Source organism: Myotis yumanensis, unplaced genomic scaffold, assembly GCF_028538775.1.
Source record: "Myotis yumanensis isolate MYYU_CA2020_CCGP unplaced genomic scaffold, mMyoYum1.0.hap1 SCAF_2, whole genome shotgun sequence".
In the NCBI taxonomy this organism is placed as follows: Eukaryota; Metazoa; Chordata; class Mammalia; order Chiroptera; family Vespertilionidae; genus Myotis; species Myotis yumanensis.
Window position 1 is genome coordinate 99,649,976 of NW_027223753.1, and position 16,702 is coordinate 99,666,677.

The window sequence follows — 16,702 nt, forward strand, 5'->3', positions numbered from 1 at the left end:
CCAAAGGGATCCACGTGGCATCTCACATTCCTGGCATCTGAGTGGAGGACACACATAGAGTCCAGGTGAGTGTCTGCACCTGGCCTGACAGGCGGCTGAGGGAGCAGGGGCTGCCTCCTACCATGGCAGGCAGGACTCGTACATGGGATGGGAGTCCCCCTTAGGGAGGCAGTTCCAAATCAACCAGTGGGTCACAGTGTGACTAGCACCCACTGCATCTCCCAAAGCCACATGTCGTTATCTTCCTCTATCAACAAGTCCCGTTCTGGTCTTTTCTAGGTCAGGGGATGTCATTGTCATCCCCCCAGTCCACTGGTGCCAGCTGAGAACTGGGCTTGGTTCCTCGCTCCCCTGAGCACTTCCACCCAGAGCATCTCCAAGTCACACCCACTCTGCCTCCTGAACAGCTTATTATCTTGTCCCAGTTCCACTCATTGGATCCAGGCCCTCGCCACCTCACCTGGCACAGCGACCCCTTTCTCCTGGCTCCAGGCCTCGGACTGCCCACACCACCTCTTCTCCCTGCTCTTCCTGCTGATATTCACTACAGTGTCAACCCTCGGGCTTCAAGTCTCATGGTGGGTCCTCACTGCCTTCAAGAGAGAATTCAACCCCCCTGATCCTGTGGTAACTCTTATGTTTACTTCTTACTCTCATGCATCTAGTACTCCAATAATATTCTTATTCTCTAACAGAATAATAAAACAGCTGCAGTGTACTGCGTACATACTGTATATGCCATGTCAATGCCTTCACAGTGTTCGTGGAGGTAAGTGCGTCTTTCAGCGTAAGAGAGTGGGGCCACGGCAGCCCCAGCATTCAAAATAGGTCTGCCGACTCCGAAGTCACGCCTTCAGCCAGGCCTCCATCAGCTCGGTCTTTACTGAATTTCTTGCTGCTGGTTGAAGAAGACTGCTTTCTCCCACTTCTATTCGATGTTCCTTTCCTCCTGCTTCAAATGGCACCCTTCTCTGTTCCTACCTGAGTGTCACTCTGCTGCTCATTCTGGGATAGACTCTTTAGAGAAGCCTTTCCCACTCTCCCTGCCCCATCGCAGGTGCCCCCAACAGAGCCTCCCCACAGAGCCAGAGCCCACCTAGCCACACTGCTTAACTGGTGATGTTTACTTTCACATGTTTTAAATTTCAAACTTAATTTAATTAAATTTAATTATTTAATTAAACTTAATTTAATTGCAATTTAATTTAATTGCAGGTGGTACCAGGTGGCTTGGTACCATTGAGGCTGTTAATCTTATTAGTGCACTCGGTCCTCCTGCTGCAGCCAAATATATAAATTGCTCATCAGTTTCAGTTTCCAGGACAGGGTAAGTCATATCTCCTGGAGATCAGCAGGGTCAATGATTACAACAAGCCATTCCCGCTGTGAACTGATTGAGATCTAGGCCAGAATGTGTCTACGATTTGTGTACCCGAGACCCCAGCCCCTTGACAAATTTCCCAGAGAGTGAGGCCCCGAAAGACTAGTACATACCTGTGGGGACAGTGCTCCGGGCCTGGCTAGCCGCTGGGGGAGCTGAGTGCCACAGACAACTGCCCACCAGGGGAGAGGCTGCCTGGTGCTGGGCCTGGGGTGTGGCGAGGGGGAGGGCTGCTCTCGCGGCGGTGGCAGGGCTGCTCAGGCTCCCACCGCCTGGGTGGATGCTTGTGGCCATCCCTTTGGCCAGTGGAGACCCTCCAACCACATTATTCCCAGGTGGCCCAGCCCCTCCTAAGGGAGCTCTGAAGAAAAAAAGAGAATGAAGTCAAGTGACAGTGCAGACAAAACCACTCCACGTGGGCCATTGGTAAAGGCCTGCTCTTACACACTGGCCTTTCTGAGATGAAAGCCACGCAGGCCAGGAGAGAACCCTAAAACAAAGCCAAGATAACCCTTATAGGCAAACAATTCCCAGAGCTCCAGCTGAGAGGGCACCCTCTGTAAATCTTCATGGGGGCTAACTCTCTGTGAATATTCAAGAAGTAGCAAAAGAACCCTGAAAAACAGAGGCATTATTCCAACCAATAAAATATTTTGTACCAGAGCTACTGTTTTGACTCATTCTAACAAACAGCTGTGTGTCCCCAAACACCTCCAGAAAGAGCGATGGCTCAGTCACATCCCACGAGGCTTGGACACATCTGGCACCTGGCGGGAAGCAGTGGCAGGACCTACTCCCTCTGGACAAGGCCACTGCCTTGCTCTGCTGGCCTCTGGGAAGGGCACCAACAGACCATGTCCCGCTGAGAGATGTCAGGGAACTTGCAGCTTCTTACCAGAAAATAAATGCCCTATCAGCCCACGGTTTCCAGATGAAACCAGTGTAGAGTGTTTCAGAAAAACCAATGGAGGGGCTCCAGTGGCGCAATCGGTTAGCGCGCGGTACTTATAAGAAAAACCAATGGAAAACAGCAACTTGGAAGACGGGCTGTTCACACTTGCACACTTTGCATATTTGTGCTGTGGGGTGCAGAATACAGTGGAGGCGGGTTTTGCAAGGTGTTTAGTTTCAGGGGACTGGAATATCTTCCATTTGTCCAAGAGCTCAGTAAACTCTCCTTTGTCTTCTTGGGATCTCAGTCATGAGATACCAGAAGCCACACCTGGGAGAGAACAGGCTCTGCCGGGCGTGGCTCCAGGCCAGGTCAGAGGCCCCTCTCCAGGTGGCTTGGTACCATTGGGTCTGACTTCAAATGGTCATTGAGTCAGGTTTCTGCAGAACAGCTCTGGGGAAAGCCTCCTAGGGAAGGACCCAACTGTCCAGGGACTGGGCAGCACCTTCCCTCACTAGTTGTAGAGCTGCCTTGAAATTCACTTCCAGCATGAACCTGTCAGCTGGCCAGCCAAAACCATGACATTTAAAAAATCACACCTGCTACCTGCTGAACTCACTTTTTCCCTAGGAAATTTTTAAAAATTAAGTAAAGTGGGCTTGCAAATTGTGGGCCTTCCCAGGAATGACAAGAGGTGTGAGCCTGCCTCCAGGCTGGCACTGCCCCTTGGGCGCTTAGAAGTATGGATCTCTAGCACCAATGCAACATGTAAGCACTGTTTAATTTTTTTCACAGCAGTCTTGTTTCAAAGGGAGTACAAGGGCCATGTCTCCAGTTTTCTTATGTGCCCTGGATGTTGACGCAATTCTGAACCGGTAAAGGTCTTCCCTGAGCGAGACGGACTGAAGATCAAGCAGTGCCCTCATCTCAATGGGAAATTCTCAGACAACTCTGGATAACATTTTCAGCGAATTTTTAAAATTGCTCTGTTTTAATGAAAATAATATAACATGCCCTAATCGGTTTGGCTCAGTGGATAGAGCGTTGGCCTGCGGACTCAAGGTTCCCAGGTTTGATTCCGGTCAAGGGCATGTACCTTGGTTGCAGGCACATACCCAGTAGGGAGTGTGCAGGTGGCAGCTGATCGATGTTTCTCTCTCATCGATGTTTCTAACTCTCTATCCCTCTCTCTTCCTCTCTGTAAAAAATCAATAAAATATATTTTTAAAAAATAATATAACAGACATTTTGTAAGACACAGGAAAGCACAAGGAAAAAAACACTTGTATCTATAATGCTACCAGTTAATAACAATTGCTGACTTTGGGGAGTACGTCACTTTTCCTTTGCACATATGCATGTATGCGTGTTTTATGTAGAGCAGGTCCATGTGACAGCACATGTGCCTGCTATACTCTCACTGTGCACAGGAACCTCCCCCTCCCCACATCCACACCCACACCCAAACCTGTGAGATCTCGCCCTCCTTGGTGACTCTGCCTCCACTTACTGCTACTGCCCTGACTGCAGCTCATTCTGCTCCCACCCTCTCCCTGGGCAGCCAGTGTCTGTTCCGGAAAAGACAAGCAAACCTAATTCGGAAGGGGAAATGCTTGCTACCTAGAACCCTTGTTCAAGGGGACTCTGAGCTCACAGGGCCGAAGCCCACAGGCAGGGGCTTCCTGGCTGCCTTCTGAACTGTGTTTTGGGGTGGCCCAGTGATGACAGCTGCAGGGAAATGGGAGGGGGGATCCTCCCTCCTCTCCCAGGCAGCGACTATGACCTCACCTGGAAGCAGGAGTCACATAGTTTCCTGGGAACACCCCAGAGAGCCCAGACCTCAGGGACGTGCCCTTGAACCAGCCGTCCTGACACTTCTCCAGGACGCAGTACATCTCGCCCTTGCGCAGCTCCAGCTCGTCACTCTTCTGGGGCTTGTAGGTGTAGAGTGCCAGGTACCTGCAGGCAGAAGAAGCAGGGCCAGGATCAGTAGTGGCAGGCAGGGCGGGCATAGAGCCACTGTGTTGTCCCCTGAGTCACATGTGAGCTCTTCTGTGGGTAAACCCAACTTAAGAGTAGCTGATGCCTCTGGGGACTGGCACACACAGCATGTGACCTACTCTTCCCAGTAAAGCAATGAGGGGCTGGGGGAGAGGCAGTCCCAGAACTGCCAGGTCCAGGGAGGCACTGGCAGGGAAGGGGCAGAGCTCCTTCTGTTACCCAAATGAAAATCAACCTAGACACGGACAGCCATGCTCTGGGAGGAGACAGAGAAGGAGAGAGCAGAGGGATGGGGTCCCCAATGGCAGAGTGGGGTGGGGTGGGAAAAGAAGTCTTTCAATCTCCACACAAAATTGAAAAGCCTGCAAGGTATGGGAGGTCTGTGCGTGGTGGGGCCTCCAAAATGTACTCACACACCGGGGAGTGACATTCTTGGAACTGTGTTACCTTTTGGGTCTCAAAGACAGAGCAGCCTTCTTGGGTGGCTGGTTTGATGCAGAGTTGGGGACTTTGGGCCAACACCAGGAGTCCTCTGCACTGAGGAGGGGTAAGGCTGTGGCTCTCATTGAACAAGAAAACATCTGTTGAAAGCCTGTGTGCTGGGCATTCATTTTGAGACCCCAAAAGTGGAACACCTGGGCCTTGTTCTGCAAGAGTTCACGGTGTCCTGACTCTCATTTAGGAAAGTCCACAAGGGCCCAAGGGTCTCCTGTGGATGAAGATCTATTTTCTCAGGGAAAGGAAATCCAGTGTTAGAAGAGCAAGACCATCACCACCATCCTTTCCCACGTGCCTCCTCGGCCCAGGTCTGAGTGGAAGCCATTGGAGCTTACCCAGGAGACCCAGTCAGAAGACAGCACCTTCCGTCCAGTGTTGGTGAAAACGTGGGTTTCAGCCTAAAGACATCTAGAAGGCAGTGTACTAATCAATGCTCCCCTCGGGAAGCCAGGTTAAATATAGGTAAGCCTCAATCTCCTTTTGTTTACCTGGATGATAATAACCGACTCACAGCACTGTGGGCAAATAGACGGAGGATGTTCATGATTCCCTACCTATCCCCACGTAAGGCAAACGTTTCCACTAGGCCAAGGGAGGCAGGGATGCATGTACCAGGTATTTAAGCTACTTCTAGGAAACCTTCTGGAGCTTGGCAAGTTGCTTTTTCAAGAGGCATTTTGCTTGAAATACATTCTGTTCTGCACCAAAACAGATTCCAAGTGTCCTTCTGACTGCGTAGTATCTATGAACCTTTTCCTTCCCCAATTATTGACCAAATTCTTACTCTCCACCTTAGAACATTCATTCAGGTAACTGGCTCATTGCAAACAAAAGAGTAGAAGGCAGTCTAATTCTTCAGAACGCTATTTAAGTGGGGAGTTTTTATACTGCACATATCTTTTAAGAACTGTAATTTAACAAGAGTAGGTTCTAAGCAAGACAAGCATGTCACTTCCAGCAATGACTCATCAGGGTGTATTTGGCTGTGACACACAGCTTATGTGCATGGGTACGGCAGTGACAGCTACTAAGATGCTGAGCTACTCTGAGCAGCTAGTAACTAGCCACCATAAAGACCCCATGACCTCCCACTGCACCAGCATCCTCCCACTCCGACCCGCAGCCCACACCTTCTCATGGGCCTGTGAGGTGTTCTCTTTGCTATGGTTGGTCCTCTCCTGATTGGCCAGTGCCTGTATCATCAAATATTTTGATTATGCCCTCTGCTCATAATAAATGTCCTAGGGACAATAACATTTAAAATCCTGCTAAACTTTTCTGCACTTTCCTGTCAGTACTATTATTAGATGCACATAATTAAAACTGACCAGCTAGTAGGCAGCTGGTGTGGCTCAGTGGTTGAGTGTTGACCCATGAACAAGGAGGTCACAGTTTGATTGCTGGTCAGGGCACATGCCTGAGTTGTAGGCTTGATCCCCAGTAAGGGGCATGTGTGAGGCAGGTGATAAATGTTTCTCTCTCATTGATATTTCTATCTCTCTATCCCTCTCCCTTCCTCTCTCTCTAAAATCAATTAAAATATTTAAAAAATAAATAAATAAAATAAACTGACCAACTAGTAACACATGAGACCCCCACAGAAACCATACATTTCCACGCCAGCAGGTGAGATGGAGATGCTGAGAGCATGGGACCCCAAAACACAAACAGCAGCTCACACATTGAGAGGCAGCTGCCCTTTGGGAGCCATGTCCTGCGGGTCAGCCGCTGGGCTGGATCCGGCAGAGGAGGAGTCCTGTAAACAGACAAGAAGAGAGTGAGCTGATAGGCGGCCCTGCCCAGGAAGGAGAAAGACAACGTTGCATGGCATCATGAAGCATCTGTCCTCCCCTCAGGGTCTACTTGCCTGGGTTGTTAATGACGTTTTTTTCCCATATACTGAGGAGAGCTTGGCGCCCAATGACGGCCCACGGCAGCTCTCCAGAGCCCTCCTGGAGCAGCTGCTCAGAACCCCTTTCTGTGCCTGCATCTGGGTCCATCAGCACCACTCTGTGCTGAATATGGAAGAAGGCAGTTTCGGGAAGTGCATCTTTATTCTTAGAGCTTGAATGAATTATTCTTGTGTTTGTAAAAAGAAAATCCAGACAAAACCTTTCATGCTATAAAGCCTGCGCTCATTGAAAAATTGCATTCCCAGGAACTGAAGAGTAATCTCTACAGAAAGCTGGTCCTTTGGCTGTGGACAGAGGGCAGGTTGTAGGGCAACAGGACTGACAGAGCCTAGCATGTCCCACCGCAGCCAGCTTCAGGGTTTCTTGTGCAAGGAGATGACTGGAGGGACGTCTGCTTCTAGATAGTTCCTTACAATCAGGTGCATGCTAAGCCGGCTGAGGGAAGTGGTTAAGGGCCAGCAGAGAGATCTGGGCTGTGCATAATCTCGCTGAGGCGATTCCTGCACAGAGGCCCCTGTAGACCCAGCCACAATGAACTGAATTGTGTCCCCCAAAAGATACGTCCAAGTTATAGCCCCTAGTGGCTGTGAAGGTGGCCTTGTTGGAATAAAGGTCTTTGTAGATATAGGTAAGGATCTTAAAATGAGATTACCCTTGAATAGAGTGGGCCCTAAATCCAATGACAAGTGTCCTCATGAGAGAGAGAAAAGGAGGACAGAGAGACCTGAGAGGAAGGAAGGCCACTTGAAGAACAAGGCAGAGACTGGAGAGATGCATCTATAAGCTCAGGAACACCAAGGATTGCTGGTAGCCACCAGACGCTGGGAGAGAGGTCTGGGATGGATTCTCCCTCAGCCTCCAGAAGCAACCAATCCTGCCCACCAACACCTTGATTTTGGACTTCTGGTTTCCAGAACTGTTATTAAGCCACCCAGTTTGTGGTACTGTTACAGCAGCCCCAGGGAACTAGTAAAACTCTATTCACTGCCCTTGCTTAGCTGATGAGCTACATGTGCTAAGGCAACCTTCCAATCCCTCCTGGGTGGTCGACTTCCCTCCTCCACCAGGGATCATGAAAGGTGCCGGAAACCACAGCACATCTACAACCTCTAAGAAGTTAGAAATTCTATTCCTTCTTGTTTAAACAACGAAGTGCCTGGCAGAATGAGAGCATGCAATACAGAAGCGTAACTTCCCTCATTTCTCCAAGACACCGTGAAGTTTCAAAGGACTTCCCACTCCAAGCTCCAGCACCTGCGAGAGACTGCTTCCCAGAGGCAGCCCCTCCCCAAGCATCCCTGTGGCTGATGCAAGATGCTGCTTCCTGGGGTGCCGTGTGGGAATGGGCTAAAGGTGGGGGACATTCCTCTGCTGACAGATGTGGGGGACTTCTGTCTGCTCATCACACCTGCTGAGCGTAGGAGGGGAGACAGACCAGAGGGCATTCACCTTCAAAGCTTGGGAATGTTTTCCTTCAAGATGCTGGAGGAGTTCACCACAGCTGGCCAGGGACATCCTCCACAGGCTGCAGGCTGAGGTGGGCACTGGTTCCAGGCCCTTCCTCCCCTGGGGTATGGACAAGCACCCCTAGTGCTGGTTCCCCCACAGCTGTCCCTTCTTGGATGGTCCCTGGAGAAAGGTGTGGGCAGGATGTCAGGGCCCTTCACTCACTCACTCACTCACTCACTCAGACACGGGCAGGTGGCTCCATGCTGGAGGTGATAGCCGAGGCCTAGGAGCACCCCGTGTGCCACTCGTCAGCTGAGCAAAGTCAGACCTGGTCGGTGAGCTGATGAGAAATGTTGCCTCCCCCCTCGGCTCTGCATACAAGCAAGAAAGTAGTGTGACAGTCAATTGAGTTGTAGGGTTGTTCTGCCTACATGAGGCATGATCTAGGTCCTCACTGACGTCTGCTGACCACCGATTGTCAGGACTGGCTCTATGCCCATTGTGGGCTTGCACGGGGGATGACAAGCACTGGACATGTCATTATAGACATGGGGGTCCCAGTAGTGCAGGGCCACAGGGATATACAACTGGGACCTCACCTGAGGGTGTGGCCAGGGAGGGCTTCTGTGAGCAGGGAGTGGGCCCGTTAGATGAGGTGGTGGGGGTCGGATGGTGAAGGAGGAGCAGAGTAGTCTGTCCAGCAAGGGCTAGCAAAGGCAAGCTCAGCAAGTTTGAAGAAACTGAAAGAAAGGAAAAGTGAGTGGTGAGGGAAAGTGCCCAGAGCCTGTCTGTGTGAGGCCTTCTGGGAGGGTTCTGGTCTTCACCTTGAGGGCAGAGATGCCCTGGAAGGCTGGCAGGAGAAAGACTGAGACAGAGTCAGACCCATGCCTCACAGGAGGACCCCTCAGGAAGCATGAGGAAGGTCAGGTCTGGGTTAAGGGCATGGGGATGGAGGAGGTATGGCATGTATAGGAGGTGGTGGGTAAGAACAATTACAGCAAAAATAATAAAGACCACTCCCCCATCCAGAGCTCACCAGCATTTCTTCTGGAATAATGCATTTAATATTCAAATAAGCCTATAAAGTGGGTGTTTGTTTATCAGCATTTTATAAAATGAGGATCTGAGGCACAGAGAAGTTAGGTGAATGGCTCACATTCATGCCAATATATGGCCATGGCTGGGCTGGAACTCGGGCAGTTGGAGGCTGGAGGCCATGTGCCTACTCACCACGTCGTCTGCATGAGTTTCTCATGGCTGCTTTAACAGGTCATGACACACTTAGTGACTGAAAACAAGACAGATACACTATCTGACAGTTCTGAAAGTCAGAAGTCCCAACACAAAGGTTGGCAGGACTGTGCCCTCTGAAGGTTCTCAGGCAAAATCCATGCCTGGTCTCTTTCAGCCTCTATAGCCACCTGCTCCCCCCAGTCCTTCCTCAGCTGGTGGCCTCTGCCTCTATCTTGAAAGCCAGCAACGTAACACCTTCACATCTCTCTCTCTGACCTCTGCTTCCATCACATCATCTTCTCTCTGACTCCAAACCTCTTGTCTTCCTCTTATAAATACCTTGTGATTACATTGGGGCCACTGGGTAATCCAGCATAATCTTCCATCTCAGGTTCCTTGCCCCTTTTGCCTAGTAGAGTAACACATTCACGTTCTGGGGTCAGATATTTGGGAGTCCATATTCCCTCCTCTCCCAACAGGACTAGTGGAGTCATGAGCTGAAGGGCACAAGGGAGGATGGTGAGCGGAGTTTCTGGCCTTGGTAGCTGGCCAGATGGGGGTGTCATGTGCAGAGATAGGGAGTGTGAGATCTGGGACCCATCAGAGTTGGACGTGTGGAGACTGACATGCTTGGAGATGGTGACGTGAGGATGAAGCAATGCCAGCTGAGCAAAGGGGACAGGCCTGCAGGTGGAGGTTTGGGGATCACTGGCATGTAGCTTGTCTACATAGCAATGCAGCCTGCCAGTTAAGTTCTTAGCACTCAAGTATGTGAGCTCGTGTCTGTGTGACCTTGGACACAGAGCCTCCACCTCTCAGGTTTAAGTAGGAGTCAGGGCTGCTGCCCTCAACTATGTGGCAGCAGGGATGGAACTTACCCTCCCAACTAAAGCAATTGAAAAATCAGGCAAAATATGTGAGCCAATGGTTTCCCAAATTTTGAAAATTAATAAAGGACAGGTAGATATGCCTGAGAGATGAGAAAATAAGGTCATAAAGGCTCCTGTCTTCTATGTTAGTTGGAATATTAAGTGAGATAATTTAATTTAAGCCCTCAATAAATGCTGCTATTATTACTGAAGCCAGGGTAGGAGGTGGGTGAAATGGCCTGAGGGAAAGTGGGGTGAGGAGAGGATGGCCTGTGGACGACCAACGTGGCAGGAGAGCTGGCAAAGGGGACAGAAAACAAGCAAGAAGTACTGGTGTTTCTGGGTTCAGGGGAGCAACAGTTTTCCAGGAAGCTGTTGACAACCATGCTGAATGCTGTGGAAGGTCAGGAGAGATGAAGGCCAGAGAAGCCCTTCAATGTGGGGGTGCAGACACTCACTGGGGCTGGCAATTCTTGCTAACAATGAACCCTAAAATCTGCAAACAATTTCTATTTATAATATAGAAAATTTGGAGCAACCCAAGTGTCCCATGCCAGAAGGTTTGATGGCAGATGACACCATGCACAGCAAACAGCCGTGAGGTAAGGGGAATTCACACCAAGAGGTATGGAGGGCTGTGTGAAGTGCCTCAAATGGAAAAGGTGGCTAGAGAAATGCATGTGTAGGCTTACCTCATTTCTGTAAAAGATGCATGTATTTCCAGGGAAAAATGGTCTGGAGATTTATATACCAAACTAGAGGCCTGATGCACGAAATTCATTGTGCAAGAGTAGGCCTTCCTTCCCCCGGCTGCCAGCACTGGCTTCCCTCTGGCACCAGGACCTGGGCTTCCCTCTGGCCGCTGGCAGGCACCTGAGACCCAGGCTTTCCTCGCAGCCCCAGCTTTGTCCAGTCTAATTAGCATATTATGCTTTTATTATCATAGATGATAAACATTGGTATTTAAGGGAGTTGGGATTTGGGATAATTATTTTTAAATCTATGTGTTCAAATTTTTCATCATTTTAATACCAATAAGCAAAATGGCTTTCTGATACATTGTCCAAGTCATAAAAAGAATAATAAGGTTAAGTTATTTGAGACCTGTTTTAAGAGCGAGCTCTGGGTGATGGTGATCCTTGTTTTCCTGGATCCCACATGTGCCATCTTTATGGGGATGCCAGGGGCAGACAGGAGGAGACCACGGAGTGTCCCTGAGGACTGGCCCAGGTGACTACTGGCAGCTCACAGGAGGAAGCCATTACCTGGGCACCAAGCACAGCAGATACACATGATGACTGGCTCAGAGGAACCTCAACCCCATGACTCTGTCCAAATAAACTCTACTGAAACAGCCTGCCCAGCCCTGCACATGCAGAGCACCAGGGACTGCTCTGAGTCTTGCTGTGACCAAAAGGCAGCCTGTGTGGGCCACTCAAGTGGTAACTCAGTAAGAGGCAATAACGCCTTTGGCCAGGACAGCCAGAGGAGACGGACACCTGTATGTCAGGTGGAGGGAGAGGCTGGCTGACTGTGGACAGTGCAGTGTTAAGGCTCAAGAACCCATCTTTGCCAGCATCTGCCAAGTTCGCTGGGTGACCCACACACAGAACACACCACATGGCAGTGTTTGGAGGGTCAGGAAGGACTAGGGAAGGAGGGCTGCCCAGGCGCATGGTAAGAGCTGCACCTAGAGACAGCCTCAGGGCAGTGCATCCTGGCAGCGTTGCTGGAAACCTGGCCCTCGTTTGAAACTTGATATGGCAAATACTATCAAGCAAATGTGTGGGATTTCACAGCAGACTCTTACCTAAAGCTGGAATGGAGGAGCAGAGAGGCCACACTTGTGAAAACACTTTTTTCCTGAAGGTCAAGATGGAGAATATCTAAAACAGACGCTGGCTGAGCGTGTGTTCCTGTCTTGCCCCTGCATGTGCAGTACAAAGCCCAGAGGGAAACAGACTGTGACTTCCTGCAGTAGACAGGAACCTGCCTGAGAGTCAGACCTTCATTTCTGTTATTGCTGATATGAGGTGAGGAGCAATGCTGCTGTGGCGGGGAGTGCAGGGTACCCTCAGGGACAGCTGAGCAGAAGGAAACCGATGGGACGCCGGGGCCTCCTGAGAGGCAGCAGGGCCCTGCTAACTCCTGGCAGGTGCCCCAGAACGAACGCAGCTCTCCTTTAGGTGACTGGGAATTGGAAGCATGATGCACGCACAGGCTTCCTAGTCAGCACCAGGCTGCCTGGAGGCTCTTCCCCCCAGTGCATCACTCCGAGGACACACGGGACAAGAGAAGCCTGGCTTCAGACTGATTGAATGCAACACCAGGGCTTCCTGTGGCCCTTCCCTTCCAGCTCTGGTCACGCTGGTGGGCTTCCTGGGCCCTAGGCCCCCACACTGGAACCTGTTCATTCCTAATAACCACATCGCTAATACTGCCTTGATTTTTAATGGGCCTTAAGGGGTTGATGAAGCTTTGGAGGGAGGCAAATCAGGCAGGGATAAAAATAAGGAGGGAGAACGGGCTCCAGCTGCTTTTAGATAAAAATAATTGGGAACACAGACTCAAAACAGACGTTCTTCCTGTCTCTGAGATCACTAGGCTCAAAGCCCAGCCCAGCCTGGGCAGACGAAATTATGCCTCTGGTTCGGCACAGAAGGTTTTTGCCTGTGATAGGCAGGGTCACATGGCCTTCTTTTTCAGATGACCCCATAATGGAACCACGCTGGGGTTCAGCCCAGGCAGGTGAGCACTTCCCCGATGTGGGGGAGCCAGCCAATAACCTGGGGGTGCTGGGGCCTTGGTCCTCAGATCTACTGACCCCATAGAATGGATGACTCCAGCAATCCCGTTGAGCCCAATGTTTAAAAAAAGCAGCCCATAAGCATTTAACACAAGCCAAGCATGCAAAAGGGGTCAGCTGCTCAGGTCACGGGTCAGAGGTGGTGCCCTCATCAAATGAAACTCCCGTAGTGCCCGCAAACAGGGGGAAAGCAGGTCTGGGAGTCCAGTAATGCTGCCCCCGGTGCCCTGCGCCCACTGCCCTGCAAGCACATGCACAGGCAGGAGGCGGAGCTCAGGCAGGCCAGTGATCCCCGGGCCGGGGCAGCTGCTCGCCTTCCAGGCCTCCTTGTCCCACCAACAGAAGGCAGGACAGGGAGACTGCAGGGCTCACACAGCCCTGGTCCAGCAGTCAGTGAGAACCCTGCCATCACTTCTTACAGTGACCTGCCTGCCTCTTTGGAATACCCCAGCCTTGGTGATTTAAATGAGCATCAGTTCCCGGCTGCAGTGCTGTGGCCTCGGACCCCTGATTCTAAACTGTCAGGTTGTTACCAGAGGCTGAAGACCCTGCTGCTACATTTTTTGTTGTTGTTAATCCTCACCTGAGGATGTATTTTCCCCACTGATTTTTAGAGAGAATGGAAGAGAGGGAGAGGAAAAGGAGAGAGAGAGGGTGAGAGAGACAGAGAGAGAGAGACATGGATGGATTGGTTGCCTCCTGCATGCACCCTGCCCAGATATGTACCCTGGACCGGAATCAAACCCTTGACCATTCAGTGGGGGAAGCTGATGCTCTAACCCCTGAGCAACTGGCCAGGGTGCTGCAGCTCCAATGGGGCCCCTGAGCAGTAGTTGGGAACCAGGTGATTTTATTTTCCTCTTAGGGTCAATACGAGGAAAAAGGGGTCTGGATTGGTGGGCTGAAAGGGGCTTTACCTTGCTTTCCTAACACAGTGGCACAGACTGGGACCCTGAGAAGAAACCCCCAGAAGAAATGGACTCACCCTCAGTTCAATTTTTAATATGAGTTCAGAAAACTCATCACCCCAAAGAGCAGTTAAATAAGCCTATTTTCTTCATCACACGACCACTCCATACAGAATGCAAATGAGTCTCATGAACGTGCTTCTAAAGAAAAACTCAGAAGAAAACACTTTATGGCCCGAGTCTTCCGCTTGGCTCCAAAAGGACAGCACAACGGCGGGCAGAGGCCTGGTGGCATCATGAGGGTGAAGACGGGCAGGCCTGGAGGCCTGGAGGTCAGAGCCTAAGAAGCCTGACCAGATGGTCTGTCCTGGGACAGGGAGGGCCTTTCTTCCTGCCAACATAACAGTTCTTTCTCAGCCCTTGGGAAAGCTGGCTGGCCACCTAAGACGGAGGCAGCGAGGAGGCCTACATTCACCTTGCATGCTGCCCACTGCCCACTCCGCCCCAGCAAGCTCTCCACGTTAGCTCACAGTGTGACTCTGGAGCCTTTGGGCTGCTACCTCCTGGGCTGTGTGAACAGGCCCCTCCCTCAGGGCTGTGCTCAGCTCAGGAGTGGACAGACTCACCCAAAGATCAAATCTGGCCCCTTGCTGCCTCCTGCTTTTGTAAATAAAACTTTATTGGCACCCAGACACCCCACACACTTGCTGTTGCCTGTCTGCTTTTGCCCACACAGGTGGAACTGAACAATTGTGACATACTACATGGCCCACAAGCCTGAAACATTCCATCTCTGGCCGTCTACGGACAAATGCTTGCCAGCTCTGCTCTGATCTGCAACCTCTAGTGCCTGCCCTCACCTCATTGGGCCAAGGGTCGGGACCAAAAAATTTCGCTATGCCAAAAACTTAACGAGGCATCCAGGACATTAGTAAGGAAAGTGGCCCAAAAAGGGCAGCATGGAGGAACAGCATCCACAAAACAGCTCCAGTTTAAGGAATGAAATCTCACAGCACCAGCGAGGGCAGAGCAGGCCTGTAAAGGGGCTACAGGATCAACTTCTTACCTTGGGGGCCTCGAAAGTTTCAGCTCTGAACCAACAGATTTAGCCCTTGAGCCTCATTTCATGAGAAGGAGTCACAGGTGGACCTCCATCATTGCTTCCTCTCTAGCCTTTCCCTTGGAAAGACTGGTTGCTTGGTCATCCTTGGCCACAGAAGGTGCCAGCAGCTATTGTGAACCCCCTTTCGCTGTATGAGTCCATAAAACTACAGACGTCTTCATCTGGCTTTGCACAGAATGTACAGTATTTGTAGAACAACAACCTGCTATGCTTTAGACAGAAGGTGCTTCCTCTATAGTGAGAGGCTGCAGGGAGGATAGGCTTCAAAACACTGTTTTGTTTAACTCAGAATGCTCATCCCTCCACTCATGCATCCGAGAGCCCCTGTGCAGAGGCTCCCTGCCAGGCACTGAGGGTACAAAAGGGGCAAGTATACCTTTGTCTTGGCTAAGCTCACAGGCTGTCGGGCCAGCAGGTGATGGCAGACATTATCAGAACTGTGTTGAGAAAACTGGACAGATACATGCAAAAATGAAGCTAGACCACTCTCTTACACCACACACAAGAATAAACTCAAAATGGATTAAAGACTTAAATGTAAGGCCCGAAACCATGAAACTCCTAGAAGAAGACATAGGCAGTAAACTCTCTGACATTGCTCTTAATAATATTTTTCCTGATATATCTCCTTGGGTAAGGGAAACAAACACACAAAACAACAACAACAACAGAAAACAAACAAATGGGACTATATCAAGCTAAAACAGAAAAGGAAACCATCATCAAAATGAAAAGACAACCTAATAAATGACAACCAATAACGGGTTAATATTGAAGATATATCAAGAACTCATACAACTTAACACTAAAAAGACAAATAATCCAATTAAAAAATGGGCAGGGGACTTGAACAGACATTTCTCCAGAGGACATACATTACAGCTGGCCAATAGACATATGAAAAGATGCTCAATGTCACTAATCATCAGAACTGCAAATTAAACCACAATGAGATACCACTGCACACCTGTCAGAATGGCTAGCATCAATAAACCCAAGGCCAACAAGTGTTGATGAGGATGTGGAGAAAAAGGAACCCTCATTCATTGTTTGTGGGAATGCAAATTGGTGCAGCCACTATGGAGAACAGTATGGAGATTCCTCAAAAAATCAAAAATAGAACTACCATATAACTCAGCAATCCATTTCTGGGTATTTACCCGAAGAAATCTAAAACACTAATTTGAAAAGATGTATGCATTTCTATGTTCATTGCAGCATATTTATAATAGCCAAGATACAGAAGCAACCCAAGTACCCATCAATAGACGAATGGATAATGAAGTGGTACATATATACAATGGAATATTATTTGGCCATAAAAAAGAGTGATATCTTTCTATCTGCAACAATATGAGTGAACCTAGAGGGTATTTCGCTAAATGAAGTAAGTCAGACAGAAAAAGAAAAAAATACCACATGATTTCAATTTTATGTGGCATCTAAAGAACAAAATAAATGAACAAATGAAACAGAAATAGATTCATAGATACAAAGAACAAATTGATGGTTGCCAGATGAGAGGGGTGAAAAAGAGAAAGTATTAAGAAGTACAAATTGGTAGCTACAAAATAGTTACAGTGATGTAAATACAGCATAGAGAATATAGTCAAATAATACTGTAATAAC

General features: G+C 49.6%; 1 protein-coding gene across 1 annotated transcript in view; it reads right to left on the reverse strand.

Annotated features, from left to right (window-relative positions):
• Nucleotides 1-16,702, reverse strand: part of SH3RF3 (SH3 domain containing ring finger 3) — a 273,022-nt gene that overhangs the window by 34,847 nt on the left and 221,473 nt on the right. Inside the window, exons 5-7 of the mRNA XM_070405853.1 lie at nt 6,452-6,528; nt 4,062-4,232; nt 1,495-1,742 (exon numbers count right to left, since the gene is read on the reverse strand). Of these exons, the coding sequence (XP_070261954.1) occupies nt 1,495-1,742; nt 4,062-4,232; nt 6,452-6,528 (496 nt within the window). The remainder of the gene's footprint in view (nt 1-1,494; nt 1,743-4,061; nt 4,233-6,451; nt 6,529-16,702) is intronic.